The 22,434-nt window shown below is 43.6% G+C and overlaps 1 protein-coding gene across 2 annotated transcripts in view; it reads right to left on the bottom strand.

Annotated features, from left to right (window-relative positions):
- MAK (male germ cell associated kinase) overlaps window positions 1–22,434 on the bottom strand; it is a 49,824-nt gene that overhangs the window by 6,589 nt on the left and 20,801 nt on the right. The window contains exons 8-14 of one of the 2 annotated variants that reach the window (XM_067006776.1): window positions 19,698–19,869; window positions 18,309–18,476; window positions 14,092–14,403; window positions 10,182–10,354; window positions 7,987–8,135; window positions 3,615–3,746; window positions 1,862–1,936 (exon numbers count right to left, since the gene is read on the bottom strand). In XM_067006776.1, the coding sequence (XP_066862877.1) occupies window positions 1,862–1,936; window positions 3,615–3,746; window positions 7,987–8,135; window positions 10,182–10,354; window positions 14,092–14,403; window positions 18,309–18,476; window positions 19,698–19,869 (1,181 nt within the window). The remainder of the gene's footprint in view (window positions 1–1,861; window positions 1,937–3,614; window positions 3,747–7,986; window positions 8,136–10,181; window positions 10,355–14,091; window positions 14,404–18,308; window positions 18,477–19,697; window positions 19,870–22,434) is intronic. The other variant, XM_067006777.1, reaches the window with a different exon arrangement.

Raw genomic sequence — 22,434 nt, 5'->3', positions numbered from 1 at the left:
CCTGGTGCCCATGGGAGATTCAAGCCACAGAGGTCCAGCAGGCCTGGAGATCTGGAATGATCGGGGCATGGCGGTGAGGGCGCCATGGGCTTGGAGGAGCCAGCTCAGAGGGACTGTGGGATGTGCAAAGACCCAGAGTAGAACAGAACCCAGGGAACAGAGCACTAAGGGGCGGGGGGAGAAAAGGCCCCTGCGGGGAGAGAGTGGAGAGGTAGACGGTAGGAAAATAGGGTCTGGGAGCTCCAGAGAAGACAGTGTGTGATGAGGAAGGAGTAGCGAACGAGGCAGAGGTCTGGTGGGGTTGGCGCCGCCCTGGGATTTGGCTGCTAGCAGGACAGGCCGCGGCAGGAGCTGTTTCAGCGGCCCGAGGCAAGCGGAGGACAGGCTGCGGTGAGCTGAGGGGTAAGGTGGGAATCAGAGGGAAAATGAATGTAACTTCTCTTTTAAGGAGCCTGGCTACAGCAGAAAAGGGACAGATTTGTCAGTGGGAAGGTGAATCAGGGCTCTGACCGCCTTGGTGGCTTCAAAGAACCGTTCATCTGGCACCTACGACTGAAGCTTATTTTCACATGGTGTCATTTGACCACAAGGCTGGACTCTGCCTTCCTGTGTCCCTGACGTCTGTCACGGTGCTGTGCATAGCAGGCGCTCAATAAGTGTTTGCTCCTGAACCAACAAATGTCAAACGGCAAAATATTATTTATCAGACCCTAAAGGATGTTACCCAGTAAACACGTTACCAGTTGATACGATTTTTAACACTGCTGAATTTTGCGTAGGCATTGCTGCCTCATTTGTCCTTTGTTTTCGCCTTGAGGTACTCGTTCTAATTCACGAATCAGCCCTTTACTTCAAAAGACTTTTTGAAAGGGAAGTTCAAGGCAGTAATCCCATTCAGTAGCAGCCTGAGAACGTATCTCCCGGGACATCCATGGCGATCCAGTGGTTAAGACTCTGCACTTGCAATGCAGGGGGCGCGGGTTCGATCCCTGGTCAGGGAACTAAGATCCCACGTGCCACGTGGCGTGGCCAAAATAAAAAAGGTCTCTCCCACCCTCATCCCCATTATCAGAACAAACACGTATTAAATGCTTATTGTGTGACAAAAAGCCTACGGATGGTTGTATAGTAATGCCTCGGTCAGTATTATTTCCTCTGTCTTACAGGCAGGGAAACCGACTTAGAGGACCCAAGTAACTTGTCCAAGATTACAAGGCTAGTGAGTGACTGAACAGGGACACGTCAGGCTCTAAAACCCATGCACAGATCGGTTCCGGGATGCTTCTTCCTATCGGAGGGAGCAGTTGCTAAGGGAAAATGCATAGAAAATTAAGTCTTCTTAAATTATTTTGGCTTTTCATTTGAAGTACCTTGTGAGCTGCACATTTTTAGGGTGGAGCCAATAGTTTACACTGTTTAAACCACTGACAGCAGAATTCTAGGAAATGCATCATCTCTATGAACTTGGTTAACTTTTTCTTTTAAGTGATGGTTCATGCTCAGAAAAGAGTCTCAGAACTTGAAAAAAGTTTTCCAGGAATATTGATTACAAAATTAGAAAATATTCTTTTAATTATTTTTAGTAGATTTGCTTGATTTCTTTAACTTGTCAAAATTAATTTAAGAAGACAAGCATAGAGCTTTTTGAGAGCTAATTACTCTTAGAATTCCAACTACCGAAGACAGAGGTTCTTGATGGTGTGGATGCTTCTGTCTCTTCTAGTCCTGATTTGACCCCTAAAAGCAGGTGACCTTGGCCTTTGTAGTGGCCTTTTATGACAAGATTTGGGGTAGATGTTGAGAAGAAGATTGGACAGGAGCAAAGAACAAACTGTACTCATCTACAAGGCCCAGAAATTACCTTGTGAGTCCTGTAATTTTTCAGGAAAACTTTCATTGCATGATAGTTTTTCAATTGGTTTAATTATGCTTTCTTCTAAAGAGAAGGCAGATGGAAGGAAAGAATGAACAATAAGGAGAATGTTATAGGAAAAGCAGAGAAAAAATGGATTCCATGATTAATGAAAAGATGCAGAAAGAAACCTTAAAATGTTTCTCCGAGAAAATGTTCTCGGTGCTGTGTCACCTTTCATTTGACGTCACTCGTATATATATTTCCCTGAGACTCAAAGTTGTGCAGCTGTCATTTCACCTGATTGTATTTAACCACTTGGTTCAGTGAAGATTATTTTTAAATAACTGAGAAAAAATTAGCAAATTGCAGTGCCACAGCACTATTAAATGGATAAAATATCCAGAGCATTTGATGTCACATCAGAACACCTCAGGAGACTCCTCAGTTGCTACACAGTGACCCTCAAACTCTTTTGATCCAATGCCACCTACGTATTTTTTAAGAAATAACTCTCTACCTCTTCGGACACTTTAAGCTGATATCTAAAATGTTTCCTCATAAGTTTTATAATTCCAAAGGATTTAACTTCTGGCATACTGTAATTATAGACATTTAAAAATAAAACTATTACATCTCTCTTTTAAATATAATCAGTGGAATCTAAATACCATAGTGATTTTATGCTCACCAATACTGACTTAAGCAATACATGACCACATGGGACTTCCCTGGTGGTCCAGTGGTTAAGACTCTGCCCTCCTACTGCAGGGGGCACTGTTCGATCCCTGGTCGGGGAACTAAGATCGCACATGCCACGTGGTAAGGCCAAAATAAAAAAGAAATACATGACCACAGTCCTTTTTAACAGGTAGAAATTTCACATGAATCCCTTTTCTCTCTAAAATTTTGTTTTCATTCATATGTCAACTCCCACATTTTATCTGAATATAATTTTAAAGTCTTTCAATTAACCAGTCAAAAATGTGTATGGATTGAAACCTTTAAAAACATTTCTTGTAACCAACCAAAAGTATATTAAAATACTTTTCTCTGGATTAAGTTAATTATAGTTAGAATGATTCATTGTATATAATTTATCAAAAAAGATGAATATTATAGAATTTGATTATTAAAAGTGAAAAGTCAGATTATTTTTTTTTTGAAATTCATCTCTTAATGAGAAAGATGGGACCTTTTTCAAGTGGTTCATGTATCCATCAATAAATATTACTTTACCTATTGCTAAAGTCAGACAGGATTCAGCTTTTTTTTTTTTTAAAGATGGGAAGCAAGGAGAAATCTTGTAAATGCGTAGTAGGCAATGAAAGGTGTTTTGTTACAGCTTTGTTACTATAGTCTTTAAACACTATTCAGAGTTACAGATCAAGTATCACATAGTGATCTCATAAAAAATGATTTTTAAAAAAATTTTCATTTTATATTGGAGTACAGTTGATTTACAGTGTTGTGTTATTTTCACAAATGATTTTTAATTATCTATTAGCTATAACTCAATGAGGTTCTCCTTCAGTTTTTTAAAAGCTAAGAAGTGGAAACCACTTGACTTATAAAGGATTTATTTGTTCCCCAGTCATCCGAGTTACTCACTTTCTCAGCACTGACACCAATATATCAAACTAGCCCTTTGACTGGCACCCCACATATTTTTACACTTTGGGGAAAAAGGAAACATTTAAACGTAAAAATCCGCAGAAGGAAAACAGTGTAAGTTCATACTTTAAATGTAGTCTTGCTTTACCTGCATTATTCCTTTTGAAAGCAAGTTCTGCCCCCATGGGTCCCAGCGACTTAGGAAATAACTGGCTATTCCAGGTATATGGGTTCACATCCTTTCCACTGGCTATCAAGGACACGTTCTTGGGGTTTACACCTTAGAAGAACAAAACAGTCATTTCAAAGGTTAGAGGGCGATCATAAACTTGAAGGAAAAATATACATTCAAACTAAGACTAGAAAGAACGCGAGGGAATGGAAATAAATTTTGGCTACAGTGGAGCAAATACTTGCTTTTGGATGGACCCTGAGGTGGTCCAGCCACCTGCCGTCCTCACAGTGTGCTTTAAAAATGTTGTTATTTTCTGTAATACAAGTAATGATAAACATTGGACATTTCTTGCTAAATGTCTCTAAAAATTTGAGGTGGCACGAAAATTTTCTTCCAAAAGATACTTCCATGTCATACACTTATTTGGAGCGTGTGCTCTGTGCCAGACCCTTGAGGAACGCTTGAGGTAGCCGGGGAAAACAGACACGCGGCCAAGAACCCAGGGGAACTGAGACGTTCGGAAGTACATGTAAAGATCCATCTGTGAAGCTTATTTGCGTATCGGATATCGTAAAATATAAACAGCTAATTGTTTACGATTTTCTGAAATCTGTGAAATGTGGACTCGGCCTTGGACTTTGGTCCCAGGGGTCAAAGGGTGTTGTTTTAACCTAGTTTTAAGAGATTTGAGAATTCCTGAACTTGCTTTCTTTTGACTGGTAATTAAATTGGGTTCAGCTTAGCAGACGCCAGAGACATCACACTGTCTAAGCCTCTGGATCATACATGTAGGGTTCTCTTTAGTTTAGAAAACATCCTTACCGAGGACTACTATTAATGTAGAGAGAGGGTCAGTCCCTGTTTCAAGGGAGCTTTGACTTTTCCCAAAGTGAGCTCCTTGGCAAGGGTTCACATTTATGAGACATATAATAACATTCCTTGTTTTAAAGCCAGAAACAAGCCTGGTTGTTCCGAACCAAGCCGCAGGGTTACCTGTCATCAGTTCTCTAAGGAAACACTCCATCAGGTAGATCATTTCCCTTTATTGTAGGATATTGCTCCTTATGGATTTTGGTTTCTAATAAAATACCTACAAATAGAACTATAATAGGCAATTCCCTGGCAATAATGAAGATGCACTAGGTAGCAATTACTCAGGTTAAAAACATCTTGACACACACACACACACACACACACACACACACACACACACACACACACACACACACACACACACACACACACACACACAAGATATTTACCCCCAAAGAAGGTGCGAGGTCAGGGCAGAAAACTACAAATCTCTTTAGGTGAATATTTTTTATAAATACAGTTCAACAAAGAATGGGCCCTGAATACTTAAGTTATTTTAATACAATTAGCCTTGCGATATCCCTAGTCTTTTTTGTTTCAGTAAATACATACTTCAGTATTGAAAATAATTGCTTTAACTCTTTGTCTGTTAAAAGATTTCAGTTTTCTTGGAAGTAGACAAAATCTGGAATTTTAAAACATGTATTAGTTTACAAGCTTTTCTGGGGTACCTTCTATAACCAAACACCATTAAAGAGAAGCAAAAATTAATATACTACCATCCCGTCCCCTCAAAGGATATTAAAAAGTCAGTCAGCAAATATTTACTGAGCACCTACCACGTGCCAGGCAGTGTGTGTGGCACTGGAGAGAAAGCGGTGAACAAAGTAGACCAGTTTCTGCCCTTGTGGCTCTTATAATCTACTCTAGTGAGAAGGGAGACATGAACAGTTATAGATAATTAGGTCACTAGCAGTGTGCAAATTATGCAGAAGAATCTGGTGCTGAGGCTGCAAAAAAACAAGGAACAAAGCCAATCTTCTAAAAAGGTAATTTAAAGCTGGAATGTGAATCATGATAAGGCCTCGGTAGGAGTTGGGGAGGTGTGTTCCTGGGAGAGGCGTCTGTGTGGGCGGTGGACCTGGGAAGGGGAAGGATGCGGTGGGAACAGGGTGTGGCCCAGAGTGAGGCTGGAGAGGGGAGCGGGCGGCCGATCACAGGGGAGTTCGTGTGTCTCGCTAAGACATTTAAAACGCAGCAGGCGAGCCTCTCACAATGGAACATCACTCAGCCATAAAAGGTACAAAACTGAGTTATTTGTAGTCAGGTGGATAGACCCGGAGTCTGTCGTACAGAGTGAAGTAAGTCAGAAGGAGAAGAACAAATACCGTATGCTAACACATACGTATGGAATCTAAGAAAAAAAAAGTCATGAAGAGATTAGTGGTAGGACGGGAATAAAACACAGACCTACTAGAGCATGGACTTGAGGATACGGGGAGGGGGAAAGGTAAGCTGGGACGAAGTGAGAGAGTGGCAGGGACATATATACACTACCAAACGTAGGGTGGCTAGCTAGTGGGAAGCAGCCGCATAGCACAGGGATGTCAGCTCGGTGCTCTGTGACCACCTAGAGGGGTGGGAGGGAGGGAGATGCAAGAGGGAAGAGATATGGGGACACATGTATATGTATAACTGATTCACTTCGTTGCAAAGCAGAAACTAACACACCATTGTAAAGTAATTATAGTCCAATAAAGATGTTAAAAAAAAAAACCAAAAACGCAGTAGGAGAGGCACATATACAAATGACACAGGGCGTTGGATACACTGGGTGGAAGGAAGGACCGTAAGTGATGATGGGACTCGAGAAGGATCCACAGAACAGGGTGTCAAAAGTGCTGGGACCGGGAGTAAGACCAAAGGGCACCACCGAGATCCTTAGCACCTCCAGTGTGTACTCTGTTTGCAACAACTACCTTGTGATAATTAAGTACCTAAGGCTTACGGGGCGGGGGGCGAGCTGATGGGTGACTGCAGTCCCATCGTTAAGTAACAGAAAGCAGAATCCCGGAGTCGTGCTCCAGTACACAGCCGGTCAGTAGCAGGTCAATAACTGTGACTCTTGCGTCCCTCTCCCTGAAGGCCAGTGTCACGGATCTGCCGATCCTTGTAGTATAATGTCAGGCTGCCCTGAAATTATATGGTACATTTCTAGAGCTCCCATGATCCTAAAAGTTGATGCTTCATAAGACCTTAATACTTGGCTTTATGGTAAAAAAAAAAAAAAAAAAAAAGGAAGGCCTCCAAAGATAAGACTCTTTGTTATTCCTGAGGATATTCGATGATTTAACTACAAACCATAAATAAGTGTCAAGGATCACTTCTCTGCATTTCTGTCGTCTGCAGTTGCTGGATCACGATAGGTGCTCAATAAATGTTCGTCCAAGTGACTGAACTGAGCTCAGTTCTAGTTTCAAATCTCACCCAGCTCTAGAGGGGCCATCTTTGAGACGAAACATGCCAAAACAGGGTACCGTCAGGTTCAGGTTTAGATTTCAAACAGTTCGTTCTAATTTTGAGTCTGTTTCTTAGGCTTCAATTACGGCCATGCTTCTGACCCAGAGTAATTAGTAGAATTTGTTAGATCTTTCTGGTGAAAAAGGAAGTGATCAGAGGGGTCTCAGATACCCTGAAGTACGTTCCAGAAAACTGCATGAGGGAGCAAGCAAGAGCTGGGAAAACCGGTGTCGGCCAAAAAGTGTACAATACCCTTTCCCACCACCAGAGGGCCCACTTCTACAGCGAAGATGAAACACTGATTTTACTTCCTTGAAATGGATTCAATTTTCTTTCTTTTTTAAACAGGGAAAAGTGTCCCCCATGAATCTGTGTTCTGGAAACTTTATTACACCCCTGCTTTTGCAGTCAGATCAGAACTTCCTCATGGTTTCAGCACCGAAACTTACTAACCAACTGGTGTCTTTGCATCTTTCAAAAGTGCACCCTCTCTTACGGTCTTCATTCCCACTCCTCTCACCGTCCTAAGGAACAAGTCATCACCCTCTCTATCCAGATGTGTGCAGTGGCCTCTTGGCCACTCCCCTTGGGCCACTCGACCATCCCCTACCCTTTTTGAGCCCCTAGCGTGGTCTACCTAGCAGCCAGAATGATCTTTTAAAAACACAAATCAGATCATTTAGGAAACAGTATAAAACTCTACCTCTCATAAGAACTGGTAATGGGCGTGCAGAATTGTTTGCAGACAGTTTACAGGAGGCATAGCTTTGGCGGGGGAGGTGGTGTTTTCTGAAGCATACTCGCCATCTTGACTGGTGGCTGCCAGGCATCTCCTGAGCAGACTTCACAGAGGCAGGAGGTCCAGAAAAGTCCCCGGTGGTGACAGGCTGAGCCCGCAAAGAGCACTGTGATTGTATTTCACTGGTGCCCTTTCTTCAGAGAATCAAAGACCCTGGAGCATGACCTATTAACTATTCTAGTTACCAGGAAACATTTTATTTTCTCTGCTTACCTGGAAGGTATCTTGATTGCTTCAAATAGTACTGTTTAGCTGTTGAAGCAGTTGACAATTCAGAATCAGATTTTAGGGAAAGAGCAGCGGGTAAGTTCTTGTTTTCCCCTGTTGAGTGGTTGGGGCCTGCAGGTACTGACTCTGGAAGCCTTGAAAGTCAACGTAAAGTAGCATCACCGGGTGAAGCACGGGAAGATGACGGCGGCTATGCTCTCGCCCACCCTCCGCACATCTTTTCAAGCCAGTCAGTGGTTTCCATCAGAGACCACCTGCTGATAGGAGCGCTAAGTGACAGCCCCTCTCCCCGACTAGATATCGGGCTGTGCGTAGAATCATTCCTAACACTGGACAGTGTGAGGCAGAAAGCTTTGAACCTAAGCAGCAAACTGCCTGTGTACAGAACGTTTCCGTTTTTCCTGCGACTGCTGCCGCTGTGGATTTGTGATGTGGGAAGGTGGCGTGTTGGAAGGGAAGAGACTCACAGCCATCTCCAGCTGGCTACTCCAGCCGTGTGTAACCCCTAAGGCTGTTTGTTAGAACACGGTTTAGGCTGGGCTAAGAGAACTGAAGCGGGGACGTGTTAGGAAAGTCCGCAAACAGAATTTCCAAAGAGCCCAGTGACATACAGAGACATCGTGCGTTTGTTGAGAGGTGCCCTGTCCCCCGGAAGGCAGGATCGACTTGGGTGGCGGCGAGCGCCTGGCCGGGTGCCTGGCGGGGACCGGGAGGGGTGCCTCTGGCCCCCAGTGCCCGGCCTCCTACGGCCCCAGTTCTGTGTCGGAGCGGAGGCCTTCCGGCATCCGGGCTTAGCTCTGTCTAGCTCCCGAGGCCATCTGTCCGGGCGGCAGCCAGTCCTCTGGCCGTGACTGGTTTTGCTGCCTGTCGCCCTGTGTGCAGCCCCGCACCACGACCTTCTCTCCCACCTGGGACCGGGCCTCTTCCTGTGCCGAGGCCTGGCCCCCCCTGGCCAGCTCTCGTCACCTGTCTGACCCCAGGCCTCTGCGGTTCCCCGCTGGGAAAGTCCTGGTCACCACGTCGACCCCCCCCCCCCCCCCCCAGGGATGGACACGGATGTGATTGGCCCTTGGAACTGCTGGCTACCACTTTGGGGTGGCCCTGGACACAGGGAGCCCCCTTCATTAGAAACAGCCCTACTCATTTCCGGCCACGGTGTTTGCACCCTGCTTTCCAACACAGGCTAAAATACCCTATTTCGAAATGCTGGGTTTTCGCCTTAAGAGAAATACGTACATACAGGACCAGCAAGGCAGCAAAAGCCTTCTGAGGTGAAGAGCCAGTCTTCTGATCTCCCCCTTCGGTTAGCACCTCGACGCTTGTCACACCCTGCCCGGTGCCGGCAAGATTGGAAGTGACGGAGAGGTGTGACTTTCTGACTTAGAGTGGAAGGGGCATCGAGCAGGTTTATTCTGTTTATTCTCCAGTCTGTGGATTTCGGGGAGCAGTACCTGTGGAACTTGGGGATCTGGAAATTGACTGGCTGAGAATTATCTCCCCGTGGCACGTCTGCGTCTACCTTCAGAGGTGCGTGGACTCCCAAGTGAAGACTTCTGCCCGGTAAAGCACCAAACAGCCATGAGAGAAGTCTCCCTGACTCGTGCGCCATCTTTCCTCCCTATTCCTCTCTTGTTCCAAGGCGGGGCAGGGACAAGGCAACTCTTTTCCCAGAATATTCACCAAAATTTCACCCGTCTTCACCTCAAAGTTGAATAATGCACTAAATGATGATGCCAGCTGAAAAGGGACCGCTACAGATCCCAAACTTCCGGGAAAGGTTCAGAGAAAGATCAAAAAAGCTTAGAACAACAGGCAACTGAACGAGTAGCTCTGAACGCCACCACCAGAGGAAGCCATTACCTTTGTAGATTGTGCTTTGCTTTTTGAGAAGAGGCATGTGGATTTCCAATGGGAAATATGGTGATCACAGTGTAACAGGGGACACGAAAAACCGAACTAGAACTCCTCCCTCCAGCCACGCTCAGCCACTGACGCTGAGAATCGTTGCCCTGAGGGGTCAGGAGTCTTACTTTTTCAGAGGTGAGCACAGAGATCTGGATTTGACAGGAGAAGCAACATTAAGCGACTCCTTGTCTTTTAATATGTACACTCATTGATACTTAATGAGCAAAGGTGATGCCTGATGAAAACACATTTTCCCAAGAAGTGTGAAATCTTACCGAAACGGAGAATCTGTTCTCCTCGTTGCTTTGGAAACACTCATGCTTGGCTTCTTGGAATGGGAGGCTCCGAAGTCACGGTCCTCAGACTCTTCCCAGGCGTCCTCAGCCTTGACCACAGGCTGACCCCAGCGCCTCCTGGCACCTTTAAGGCCCAGAGTGTCATTTGGCTTCTGTGGTGGGAAACCAGTATCGTCATCTTCAGTCGGGTGCCGAATGCCTTTTATGTGCAAAGCTATTATATTTGGTGCCAAGAGTCCCATCCTCAAGGAGCTCTCCATACAGTTAAGGAGATAACATATATACATATTTAAAAGTAGTAACAGAAATAGGTAGCACATGTTAAAACTATGATAGGAAGTTGAGAGAGGACAGATCTCTGTGAACTCGGGTCGGGGGAGACGAATACGTAGGATCAAAATTGAGTCTTTGTTGATGTGTAATCTGGAAAACTGCCACGCGTGGCTGTGTCTCTTTCTCTTTGGGCAAATGACTTAACTTTTCAAAGCCTCAGTTTCCTTCTCCTTAAATGGCGACATACAGTATTTATCTAACTTAGTGTTTTCGGATTTGATAGTAAAATACATCGGAGGTTTTTAGGATAGGGCCTGGAACATAAGCGTTACTGTAGGCTAGGTATCGTTGTGGTGGTGGTTATTCTAGAGTTTGGAAGTGGAGATGCATAGCGTACGGCTTTTTAATGGGAAAGTGCCAGAGTGTGTTCCAGGGGGAAAGGGCAGACTGCGTTTACTGAAGCAGATGGTTCGTGCTGGATGGAGGATAGGGTTGTGAAGACAGGCCGATGCTGTGTGATCATGGGCCTTCATCGTATGCCTGGGACATCGCAGCTGTCCTATGGGCAGTGGAGAACACTGGATGTTTTTGAGATTAAAAAGGGATGTGATAAAGGCAGCATTCGAGAAAGGTCAGGCTCCTCAGATAGGAGGCCTTTGCAGTTACAGTGGAATGCGGTAACAAGAGCCACGGGCTCACCGTGGTTGGAATGCTCAGGAAAGAATACATTTGCTGTTAACAAGAAATAAAAGGTCTGGACTTTTTTCTGTCTCTCCGAACAGAGGTCAAGGAGAGTGTAGCAGACACTGCTTCCTCACTAAGATTATGTTCAGGGCAACAATATGCGCACGTAAAAGATCTGAAATGCCAGCCTCCCTTGCAGCTCTGTGTAGCCGTGGGACACGACCTAGCCGGTGACTTGTAAGTGCAGGTCTGTTGGGAGGGGCTTCCACGAGAAACAGTTTAGGCTCTGCCGGGCCTGTGCCAGTGTCTTCCACTCTTCCCCCTTCTGGAAGGCAGATGCAACCCCAAAGGAGCAGCAGCCAGCTGTGGCCACAGGACCGAGAGCCACGTGCTGAGGAGGGCAGTAGAGCAGGAAGACAGAGCAGTCTGGTTCCTTTTATGAGCTGCACCAGCCCTGGCTTACCCACCACCCACCTTCTCGCTATGAGAGAAAAAACGACCCCTCGTGGTTTAAGCCACAGTGGTCAGGTTCTGTCCTAAGTCACTGAATGTGATCCTATTGGACACAGAGAAGGAAAGGCGGGGACGACTTTAAAAATGTGAGCCTGACTGTCTCAGAATGGTAGCTCTGTTAACAGAAATAAGGAGTGAGGAAGAAGACCTGGCCTGGGGCGGACCATGCAGTGGTTTGGGGGCATAGAAACTGAAAACTCCAAAAGGCAATAGAAAACTGGGGAATTTGGAAGCAAGGTCAGCAAATACAGCTGTGTTTGAAGTAAGAAGATGCTTAAAGAATGGATATGCCATTGCTTGAAGCTGATGGTGCCACAGTGATGGAGGATGAACAAAAAGTGGTATTTGCCAACTTCTCTTACACTCTTGTTTCTTGGTCAGAGAGAATGAGCTCCAGACTAAGGAGAATAAGAAGATCTAAAGCCCCAGGTGAGTAGAGTTAATCAAAAGTTATACTTGGCTGAGTTTGAGACTCTTATTATTTCAGTTGAACTGTATGTTAGGGTCCTGCTGAACAATGCCAGCAACATCAAGTCGTCTCATGTCTAGGAAGATTGGAAAGGGACAAATATTAATAATTTTTATAAAGTGGAAGGTGGATTTTTGCAAACTCCACATTAATAAGATTGGTACCAGATGAGGGCAAAGATTCTAACATCAGTTATTAAAGAGAAAGTTTTTGAGCACTAAGGAAAAAAGGTGGTAGATCACACAGGCCACCATTTTTCATAAAAAGCAGACAGCGAGTGCATGTAGTCTGTATGGCCTTCAGCAAAGGAGGTGACAGGGTCTTCTTTCATGCTATCAAAGAAATGAAGTAATGAAAGGACAACAAAGAAGCATCAGTACTGTCATGGGCTGAATGTTTATGTCCCACCAAAACTTATCCCCCAACTCCAATGGGTTGGTATTTGGAGATGGGGCTTTGGGAGGTAACTGGGGATGAGGTGAGGTCATGAGGGTGGGACCCTCATGGCGGGATTAGCGCCCTTAGAAGAAGAGAATCCAGGGAGCTGCTTTCTCTCTCTGCCATGCGGACAAAGCAAGAAGGTGCTGTCTCCAAATCAGGAGGAGGGCCCCACCAGGAACCAAGTTGGCTGGCACCTTGATCTTAGACTTCCCAACCTCCAGAAGTGTGAGAAAGTAAATTTTTGTTATTTAAGCCACACAGTCTATATGGTATTTTCTTATGGCAGCCTGAGCAGACTGAGACAAGTACATAGTTCAGTGATCTGACCAAGAGTACTGATTAATGGATCAGTATCCATCTAGAGGAAGGTTCTAGTGGCTTGCTATCCCAAGGGCACATTGCTATCCTGTTCATCGTGAAGGTACGGGAGGAAAAAAAATGAACAACCATTCCACAGCTGGTGGTGACAAGCTGGGCAGAATGATTAAACTGAGAAGACAAAATAAGGGTTCAAAAATACTTCTTAGAAATGTGAGAGGTAAAAGTAAGGTCTTCCAGTTTTTGGAATCCTGGAGATCGAATACACAATGAGAGGTGATTGAGCAGAAGCACTTGTAAAAGCAGACCTGGGAACTTTAGTTAACGCAGTGCTCAGTTCCCCACTCTGGAACTCATTAGGCATCTAAAACTCTCGGGCTAGTTTATTGGGTACTTTAACTTAGTGAATGCATGCGAGAGGGCGGGAGGGTGTTGCATACTGCATGGCACTTAGTAGCTATTTAGTAATGTTAACTTCCTCTCCTCCCCTCCCAGTGTGAGTCAACACTTTATGGGCCTTCCAAGAAAAAAAAAAAGTAGTCCTTGATGGCACGAGGGAACACAGGGTTCTGGAATGTTGGCGGTGATTCACCCTGTTTTGTATTTCCTACCTACTGTCTGCCTCTGGTTCTGGCAGGGGAAGCAGGAGGGTGGGGGTACTCAAAGGCTCCTTCATACACAGGAGCCAAGGGTCACTCAGTCATCGGTGAATGACATCCCAGTGGAGTACGTGAAGGAACTGAGGGTGTTTCGCTTAGAGAAAGGGGCAGATAATGTAAGGGGCGATTTTCAAGTATCTGAAAGGCTGCCTTTCTGGAAGAGTGATTAACTTTTTTAATTTATTTTTATTTTTTTTGTGATTAACTTTTATTAAAAGCTACAGAAACCAGATTTTAGCTCAGTATGAGGAAGAACTTTCTAGAAGTCAGAATTGCCCCAAGGATAATGTGGACTCCTCAAGACCCTGGAGGTGGTTCAAAAACAGTGTGGACAATGATTCATTCATTCATTCAACAGATATTTGTTGAGAATTCACCATGTGCCAGACACTGTTTTGGGTTCTGGGTCTGTATTGAGAAACGAAACAGACGGACCTCTTTTATATCTTCCCCAACATTTTTAGAATGCCTAGAAACAAAATCCTAATGGAACCAAACCATCGCATCCGAAGGGTCATCATGGGCTACTTACGGTTGGCATGTTTTTGACGATACTTGGAAATAGTGTTGGCGGCTGTTTCTGTTGACTCTGCCGCTTGGGCGTTTGCTGGACACCCGTGTTCTGTGGCGGCTGGATGGACCGCAGTGGCTGGTGGCTGTTTCTCGGCTGGGGCTGTCCGGCAGTCTGGTCACTTATGTCTGGCAGAGGCTTAGGTTCTAGATCAGCGACAGGTGGCTTTGACTCTAGTGGTTGCACGTGCTTATTTAAAGGCTGTTTCGATGCCAGATGATGTGAGGAAGGGCCTAATACTTGACCAACTTGAAAATATGGGCGTTTCAATGCCTAAAGAGGCGTGGAAATAACAAATGGAAAACGGTTTCACCTAAATTTATTGCATATAAACTCTTGTCCAGCGCTGGGCTAGGCCTATATCACTAGTCTAGGTAAGCTTCAGAGATTTAGAAAGCATCCAGTTTTCCCCTTATGTGATGACTTTAAAAAGATACCCAGAAAAAAAACCATGATTTGAGAAGTAAATGTCATTTAAAAAAATGAAAAAGTACATACTAGTAGAAAGAATGTATAACTCACTTGTAATGTCAACATCCAGTCAAGGCAACTGTTCTTTTAAAGACTGTATAAAAAACAAAGTCTAGCTTATAAGCATTGGCTGAATTTGATATGATTAACTCAAACTAAAACACTAGATACCGATAATGTTTTAGACTCCATAAAGGCATTGAGAAATGAGTTAAGAAAGCCTTCTACGTAGTTTATTTTAAATGATTAACATCGTATAAAATTCAGGGTTATTTTTAGCCTAACTGTAAGTACATGTCTACTAGCAATAAAAAAAAAATTCTAAGAAATTGAAATAAGCTTTAACAATATAACAACAAAGAGAAAGTATTTATGGGAATAAACTATAAAAGGACTAGTAAAAATGGTCACTGAGTTTTCACTAGATCAGTCATCAAATCACTGTTACTGCATGGAAGTGGCGGGTAGGGGACAGAGCTGGTGACCATCTGGGTGACACAGGCTACAGCAGTGGTTCTCAACTGGCGGTATTTTGCCCCTTCGGAGACATTTTCTTCATTGTCACCACTCGGGGGGGGGGCTGGGAGGCGCTCCGGGCATCAAGGCATGCTGGCAGGTATGCTGCTCCATATCCTACAACGAACCGGACAGCCTCCCCACAGCAAAGAATTAGCGGGTCAAAGATGTCAGTGGTACCGAGGTTTGTGAAAACCGATCTGGGGGGTGTCTGAAGCTCTCTGGGCAGCTCAGCTGTGGATGCAGGTCCCCTCGTCAGTACTACATGTCTGGGTGGGGAGGGAAGTTCCCAGTTCTGCTGTTTTGTGTGTGTGTATCGGGGACGGGGCTGCTCCTTAAGCTAATCAAGCCCCGTTCCCCTGCACCTCCTGCCCTAAGCCAGTACCCGCCTACGGGGAGGCAGAGCCCGGACCCCCAGTTAACTTCTCAGGTGCGCAGGGGCAGATTTTAGATGGACAGAGGCAACTCCTGTAACCTAACCTCTCCCTGTCTCCCTGCTTCCACTGAAAAGCAGGGCGATGAACTAGTGAACAAGGAAGAGGTGAAGGGCAGGGAGGGGTATATTTTGGCAGAGGTAGAAAAAGGTTTTCTTCTAAGTTTCCCCTTAGAAACTTCATTGTGTCCCCTGCCACACCAGATGTGTGTGTTAACTACATGGGCATTGCCCAGTGGAACTCAACGGCTGTAGACGATTTAAATACATCAGTACCTGACACGTAGAAGGCACTCAGGTTCTGAATTAAGTAGCGCCATTAATTCGTATGTCACTATTCCTAAGTCAATAATTACATTTTGGAGCTAGAAGCTTTATGAATGTTTTGTAATTTCAAGGCTTCATCTGTAACTTTTCCTCTTTAAGATACCAGCTACCCTCCTTAAAGAAACAGAGGATCTTTAAAAAATAATATCTTCTTTTTTCCTGTTAAGGGAGTATTGACTGAATAGAATAAGGAATGTATAGAAAGTTCTCAAGAAGAAATTAAAATCATCTCTAAAGCCAACACCAAGAGAAAACTACTGCTCACATTTTGATGTTTTTCTTTTCAGTACTTTCTTCTAGTCTTTCATACACATTCACATATATATATATATAGAGAGAGATTTTACCTTACGCAGACTTGCAGCTTCTGCAACTGTAAGTACCTTATGCCCGTACCCCACTGTTGTAATTACTATCATTTTACAGATTATTTTACCGTTTGATAGGGCAAGCTGTCTAACCCTACCACTGTCCTCTGATTACTTATTATTGTTCAAACCTGTCTTGGCTATTCTTTCCTATTTGTTCTTCCAGTCGACCTTTAGAAAATACCTTCTCAAATTAAATTTTTTTAAAGCCAAATAATTATTTGGTTTATTTCAATCCTCAATTTATATTTAAATAACAATAAGAATACCATAAAGCCTGTTACGACTTTTTAATTTAAGCCCTTTGCAGATAAAACCGTGGCGTTTTCAAGACCACGAGACAGGATTCCTCTGTAGGTGTTGAGGGTATAGCCGCCAAGGAGCCGAGCATGGGTATCCCACGCTGCCCTCTTGTGGGAGCCCGAGAGGGACCATTACTGCAGTCCTGCGGTGGGGGGGGGGGGACGATACTGCCGTGTAGAGGGAGCCGAGTCCTCTACACGGTAGGAGAGCGTCGGAAAGTCTACTAGGTTGTCTAAGTGAAGAGATGCTCTTTTACTACCTGGGACAAGTTTCTTCCTAATTAGCTTGTCACGTGCCTGAATTTTTTTTCTGACTCTTACTTTCCTCGTTATTCTTTTATACTATGAGATGAACACAAGCTCGTCATAAACATTTGGAGTCATACAGAAAATACAGCCTATCCTGTGCAAATCAGGTCAACATTTTTCTAACTCTAAGTGTGATGGTTTGTTATTTCATAGTTGTCTTTCTAGCCCATTTCCCATTCATCCTCCAGTTCTGTGACTGCCTCAATGTTTAGAGCTCGATCACTTTGCCAGAGAAAGAAGGGAAAGGAAGATGCTAGATGGAAAAAAAGTGTGAACAAATTCCAACATTTTTAATGCCTCGTGTAAATGTCATTTCCTTTGCAAATTCTTCCTTAAATTTTACCACCATCCTTCCTCTGGGTGGAAGGACCATCCCTATACATCTCTCTGTTAACTGTCTCTAAATTATCAAAGCACTCTGTCCCCCAAAAAAGTGTGGTAGAAAATTGAGTACCTGCAGAATGTTCCACCAGGCCAGGAAAGGGGTCATATATTCATATCTGAAATTCCAACCACCTAACATACTACCAGGCACTTAGTTTCTTAGTTTGTGCTCAATAAATATTGAAAGAATAGTGATTTCAAAACTTCCTTGAAGGGTTATTGAAGTGGACATTCATTCTCTGTCCAGAATCCATTGTGCCTTCATAGCCAACCATTTATTTCCTTGGTGGTGGTGGAGAGATCATTTTTCTCCTAGTGAACGTCATCTAAGTGGAACAGTAAATCCAGATGCCTCTACCCTCACCTCAAAAGCCAGAGAAATACAGCTTTATTCTCCCAGATAGTTATCCTCACCGTTTAGTTTTCTAAGGCTGTTATAACAAGTACCACGGATTGGGTGGCTTAAACAACAGAAATGTATTTTGTCACCATCCTGGAGGCTAGAAGTCAAAGATCAAAGTGTCGACATGCCTGAATTTTTACCATTAGAGATTAATTCCTTTCAGCCTCAACCTCCACAGGGTTCCTCATTTGAACCACAAAACAGAAAATCGGGCTTCCCTGGTGGCGCAGTGGTTGAGAATCCGCCTGCCGATGTAGGGGACGCGGGTTCGTGCCCTGGTCCGGGAGGATCCCACGTGCCGCGGAGCGGCTGGGCCCGTGAGCCATGGCCGCTGAGCCTGCGCGTCCGGAGCCTGTGCTCCGCAATGGGAGAGGCCACGACAGTGAGAGGCCCGCGTACCGCAAAAAATAAATAAATAAAAAACAGAAAATCATTGGAGTGGCTATTTTTGCAATTCTCCCAAGAATCTTACATGCCTAGAAGTTAAATCATTACATGCACTGGATACCTTAAGCTTTAGGGCTTAATTCTTTTGGTAAAACTCTGGTTGAAAGCAGACTTGTCTTTGTAAAGAAAAATATCCCTAATATTGTAAAACCTCAAATTAAAACAAACAAACAAACAAACAAACCCACACACAACTATACCAGGGAGATCTGTCTTACCTGGCTCGCTGTTGGTCGTTTCTTTGGATCCCAGCTCAACATTTCAGTCATAAGCTGAATAGCTTCACTGCCGGCATTGGGAATAAGAGTTTTTAAGTTTATAGGAACACACTGGGGAAAGCGGAAATTCATAGAGGATGCAAGCTGGTACCCTTCCGGCCAGTCACTCTGTTTAAGGAATATAAAAGTGGGGGAGGGGAGGCAATACATAATTTGTTTCTAATGATCAATTTAAAAGAGTAATAATATAAAAATCACTTGTGTATGAAAACTTTAATGTTGACTCATAAATAAATGTGAAAATGAAATACCAGACCACATACACAATTCAGTGCTATAAACACTATAGAAAGAACTGTGAGTTGAGAATTAGGGAAAAGATGAGAAAGCACTTTCATAAATTTCAAAATGTTAAACTCTGGTCTTTTGGATCTCGATGGTGATGATGGTGCCCAGGTGGCTCTGAACAAGTAAGGACAAACGATTTGCGGAGACACTGATTATCACAGAGATCCTCATTATATGTTATACGTTGCATCCAATGTCAAAAACTGCACACAGCTGGGAAGTGAGTCACGTTAAAGCTCGAATAGCTGCGTTAACTTGACTCATGTTAACTACGAGGCATACGCTCATTTCATTCAGGTGTAATTATACATACTTAAACTTATTATTTTTGTTTGTTTGTTTGTTTTTTGCGGTACACGGGCCTCTCACTGTCTTGACCTCTCCCGTTGCGGGGCACAGGCTCCGGACGCGCAGGCTCAGCGGCCACGGCTCACGGGCCCAGCCGCTCCGCGGCACGTGGGATCCTCCCGGACCGGGACACGAACCCGCGTCCCCTGCATCGGCAGGCGGACTCTCAACCACTGCGCCACCAGGGAAGCCCTTAAACTTATTAAATAAGTGCATCTCAGAAAGTGAAGTCTACGTGAGTGCAATAGTTAATTGAAAAGTACTCAGTTCAAGAAATTAAATATCCATGGCAGAGGTATGTAAATGTAAACAGGAAAAGATTAAGAGAAAATAAAGTCCAGGACACCTGGCATTAATGAGTTGATCCCAATGGACATTCACAGAACGAGTAGGAAAGAGGCTAAAAGCATGTCGCCATCGGCTGGTCATCAGACCAAAGTTAAATACATAGAATTCTAAGTATAGAGAATTTTCCCTTAAGTTCTTAAAGAAAGGTAAGCCCCTTTTTTCTACAGTCTGGTGGGATTCTGGCTTCTTGCAATCCTCATCCCATCCCAATAAAAAAAAAAAAGACTGATTATAAGAAAATTAACCCTTAAAGTGTAAGCCTTTTTGAAAATGAAGATATCAGCTAGCTGGCCAAAAGTTACAAATAATCAAAAGTTATAACAACTTAAGGACAAAAGTACTTACTTTTTTGGGAGTCCCTAAAACTTGGCAAATCTTGAAGATTTCATCGACCTCACTCGTCCCTGGGAAAAGTGGTCTTAACGTGTATAGTTCAGCCATTATACTCCCAACAGCCCACATGTCAATGGGAGAGCTGTAAACTGAAGATCTTAATAAAACTTCAGGAGCACGATACCTACGAAAATAGAAAACAGAACAAAACAGGCCATTTTTTTTTTATTTTTATTTTTTTTAAATTTTTGTGGTACGTGGGCCTCTCACTGTTGTGGCCTCTCCCGTTGCGGAGCACAGGCTCCGGACGCGCAGGCTCAGCGGCCACGGCTCACGGGCCCAGCCGCTCCACGGCATGTGGGATCTTCCCGGACCGGGGCACGAACCCGTGTCTCCTGCATCAGCAGGCGGACTCTCAACCACTGCGCCACCAGGGAAGCCCAAAACAGGCCATTTTGATGGTCGTTTCAGAGGTGGAATGGTAGTAGGATTTTGTTTGGTCGGGCATTTCAATCGAGAACCAGGTATTAAGTGCCTTCGGTGTATCAGGCATCTATCTGCACAATGTGTTGGGTTTATATTGACTAGCACACATTTTTCCTGACCACAGACAAGTAGTGGAGCTCAAGACAACTATAAACGAAATGTCCAAGTGGCCTAAGGTAGGGACTCCAACAAATAAATGTGGAAATGCTATATAATACATTAAGAAAAGGTGGAGAAGCTCTGAATGGAAGCAGACACGTTCTGAATGGGAGCAGTCATATAATTTTACAACGCATTAAATCCTAATATAGTCACATGAAGGATCGAAAACAAAAGATTAACAAAGATTATCCCTGAGTAATGGGCTTTTCCCCATCTTTTTTAAAAAAATTATTTTATTGGGCTTCCCTGGTGGCGCAGTGGTTGAGAGTCTGCCTGCCGATGCAGGGGACGCGGGTTCGAGCCCCGGTCCGGGAGGATCCCACGTGCCGCAGAGCGGCTGGGCCCATGAGCCATGGCCGCTGCGCCTGCGCATCCGGAGCCTGTGCTCCTCAACGGGAGAGGCCACGACAGTGAGAGGCCCGCGTACCACAAAAAAAAAAAAAAAATTATTTTATTGAAGTATAGTTGATTTACAATGTTGTGTTAATCTCTGCCGTACAGCAAAGCAATTCAGTTATACATATATATATACATTCTTTTTTGTAGGCTTTTCCATTATGGTTTATCACAGGATATTGAATATATAGTTCCCTGGGCCTGTTCATCCATCCTTTTTTGGCTTATCTGTTTGAAAGTGCTGATTCCTCAATTGACTCAATTTCCTTAATTGATAATATTTTTAATTAGAAAAATACTCTATTTATAAGGCAAAGGTAGCTGGTGGAGGATATTCTCAATTTTTTTTTCCATGTTGGAATGCCTAAACGTTTCAGCCTAAATGCTTTGCAGTATTGTCCTTTGGCTTCCATTCAGAGTAGCTTTCTTTGACAGCTTTGAGATAAAATTCACATAACATACAATACATCCGTTTAAAAGCATACAGTTCAGTGGCTTTATGTATATTCACAAGAGTTGTGCATCCATCATCACAACCAACTTTAGAACATTTTCATCACCCCCAAAAGAAACCCCACACCTCTCCAATAGCCCTACGCTCCCATTTCTCTAATCTGCTATCTGTCTATAGATTTGCCTATTCTGTCACTTCATATCAATGGAACCATACACTGTGTGGTCCTCTGTGACTGGCTTCTTTCACTGAACATGTTTCAAGGTTTATCCGTGTTGTAGCATATATCAGTACTTCTTTCTGTTTATTGCTGAGTAATATTCCATTGTATGGCTATATATCACATTTTCTTTATCCATTCATCAGTTGATGGACATTTGGGTTTTTTCCACTTTTTGGTTATTATGAGTAATGTTGTTGTGAACATTCATATACAAGTTTTTGTGTGGACATATGTTTTCATTTCTCTTGGGTATATAGCTAGGTGTGGGATTTTGCTGGATCACATGGTAACTATATGTTTAACCACTGAGGAACTGCCAGGCTGTTTTGTGCCATTTTCCACCCCCACCAGCAATGTATGAGGGGTTCCAGTTCCTCCACATCCTTGCCAACACTTTTTATTATGTTTTGATATTTTTAGGAGACAAAATTGTTTTGAATGCCAAATTTAGATACTGAAAACAGGTATTCTCAATTTCCTTCCATTTCAGTATAGAATCTAAATTTACCCAGTTGAAAATAGAAGCTCCTTAAGAAGATTCTTCCCTGCAAGAGGAGATTTTCCAATTCTAATTATACGTTTAAAAAAGATAAAACGAGTACACTTTGAGCTCTTATTTAATTTGTTCAGTTCCTCCTTTGCTTTTGTAGGGATAAATATCATTATCTTCCTGTTTGCAAACTTCATTTTCAATAATTGCAGTTTCCCATAAACTTCAAAAGCTTTCGGATTTTGGCGTCCATTTATCAAAAATTCTGAATGAAGATTTCCAAGTGATTTGGAACAAAATGCAACCAAAATATGAAGGGATTATTTACAAAAAAAGCTAGATACCACTGTAAATCATTTAAATTGACTTACAAAGTAGTTTTTCAAAGGCTCAAACAATTCTAAAATTCGAATGACAGACGGCAGAGAGAGAAAGAGCACATACAGCCGCGCTGCAGCCGTTTTTGTAGTCAACATCAATAGCATCACAAAAATTTTGTAGTGCAGTTACCCTCTGCGTGTATGTGTAATGTGTAAAT

Source organism: Kogia breviceps, chromosome 10 (genome assembly GCF_026419965.1).
Source record: "Kogia breviceps isolate mKogBre1 chromosome 10, mKogBre1 haplotype 1, whole genome shotgun sequence".
Classification (NCBI taxonomy): domain Eukaryota; kingdom Metazoa; phylum Chordata; class Mammalia; order Artiodactyla; family Physeteridae; genus Kogia; species Kogia breviceps.
The sequence above is the reverse complement of the archived record's forward strand: the minus strand, read 5'-3'. Positions and strand labels throughout refer to the sequence as shown.